The sequence below is a fragment of the Anneissia japonica genome, unplaced genomic scaffold (genome assembly GCF_011630105.1).
Source record: "Anneissia japonica isolate Jap-2015-1 unplaced genomic scaffold, ASM1163010v1 scaffold251325_len469956_cov165, whole genome shotgun sequence".
In the NCBI taxonomy this organism is placed as follows: domain Eukaryota; kingdom Metazoa; phylum Echinodermata; class Crinoidea; order Comatulida; family Comatulidae; genus Anneissia; species Anneissia japonica.
Window position 1 is genome coordinate 29195 of NW_022730291.1, and position 1987 is coordinate 31181.

Below are 1987 nucleotides of genomic sequence, written 5' to 3' on the forward strand. Positions count from 1 at the left end.
GAGGATAAACATTTTGATATTTAAAAAAATGAAATATAAAGCAATATGTAGTTTATAAATGTTCTGTATAACTATTTACTACTTTTGATGTCGTTTACTTTAATGTTTACTTCTTGTGGTGCTCGTGGATACACAATTACTTTACCACTTTACTTAGCAATTGTGGCATGCACATTAGTTATTTTGAAGCATTTATTGAAATTCTTCTCTGAATAAACACTTGTCATGTTTTACTCCTACAGGTCCCATAGTTTACAATCATGTATTATTCAATTAGTAATAACAGATAAGACTGGCTAACCAGAGACAAGCCGAATCATAAAGATTACGGCATCTGATTGGTTGGAATCGTCTTCACGTGAAACACGCACAACAAATTTCGAGGTTTATAAAGAGCGTGTCTACGGAGAGCCACTGTATTACAACGCATGCTCTGAGAATCTTTTGTCGTAGCATTATTTAGTTGGTCCTTCTTGGGAACAATCTGAGAGTATCAGTCAGTACTGTAAGAACTCAATAGACACTCCTCTTTTGAAGTACTTAAATAGCCGACATGCTGGGATTGAAGTATACAGTAAATACTCCAGTTACTTTGCCAATGGTCTGCGCTTAGGCCCATGTTGTTTGGATCAATTTAGTTCCGATCTTCAACTTCTAAGTTCTATTGAATCATTTTTTTTTACGGGACTAAGTTTGTCGGTCGCAGTCTATATACCAAGAAGGTGGACACATTTTACATAAATAAGTTATACCGAAGTTGTACCGATGTCTTCATCGGCGTTGAAAATAGCGATGAGTTTGGAACAGAGATGGCGGTTGATGGCTGATAGCAGCACGTCGTCTCATCATTCAGTATCAGGGGGAGTGGCGTTCCCCGCCTTTCAGCTCGGTATCCACCCTGCGTTGATGCGATGGTATCCGGCTATGGGGCATTTTAGCTCCCCTAGGCCTCTTGCTCTCTACCAACCATATCATGCATTGAAAGAATTAGACTCAGCGACAACAGTTCTTGCCGCAAACTTTGAGCAGAGGGTTCCCCCTGCGTCGAGTGAACAAACTAGGAAGGGGATAACGAACTTTTCAATTGAGGGAATTTTAGGGAAACAGAAACTCTCAAAAAAAGAAGAGGATGAGGAGGAGGATAATGTAGAATCAGATGAAGCTCAAATCCCAGCGACAAAGCCATCAATTTTTAGTCTAAACAACTCTGAACATATTTCAAAAACAGAAGTGAAACATGAGCCGGGGGTTGGACAGCAAGCTGAAGATCCTATGGCTAGATTTTCCTGGTTACAATGCACTCGATATAAGCCTCCACGACTTCCAAGTAAGTTCATACTGAACATTAACCGTATGCCAACTGTACATTATTGTGTATTTTATACCTAAGGTATAGCATAAATCTATTGCTATATATTGTACAATTATATTTATCTTGATATCCGATTATACCTTACATTGTTCCTATATTTCAATACTTTATTAATACCTATTTCATATGTTTATATTCTATATATAACCACATAATAATAATTACTATTATATATATATATATAATTATTTATTGTTAATAATTATTAAATTTTGTTTAATACTATTATTCATATTGTTGTTAATATTGTAATTTTTTTAATGTATTATCATTAATGGTTATTTCACTTTAGTATTTTTGTTACTTTATTATTTAGTGTTGTTATTATTACAGTATTTTGATTGTTACTTCCAGTGGATTAGTTGGGATCATGTTAAGATTCATTTTGTAAGCATTTCCATGGTGACATTCTTATTAATTAGTTCGTTGACATCGTGACAGAATTGCAATGTCCTTCAGCTAATGAATATTTCTCAACTTGCAATTAAAAATTCAAGAAACAAAAGAGATGTACACCTGTCTCTTATACACATCTGAGTCACCCTTTTCCAGGCCAAATATTTTTCTCATACAGCTGCTAGACCTATAGCCTGTGGCCTGTGGATCTATCTCAGG

At 35.4% G+C, this 1987-nt stretch overlaps 1 protein-coding gene across 1 annotated transcript in view; it reads left to right on the plus strand.

Annotated features, from left to right (window-relative positions):
- The first annotated feature begins 401 nt into the window (after positions 1 to 401).
- The window catches only part of LOC117114808 (homeobox protein MSX-2-like), a 10532-nt gene continuing 8946 nt past the window's right edge, over positions 402 to 1987 (plus strand). The window contains exon 1 of the mRNA XM_033258499.1: positions 402 to 1327. Coding sequence (XP_033114390.1) covers positions 766 to 1327 — 562 coding nt within the window. The 5' untranslated portion in view covers positions 402 to 765. The remainder of the gene's footprint in view (positions 1328 to 1987) is intronic.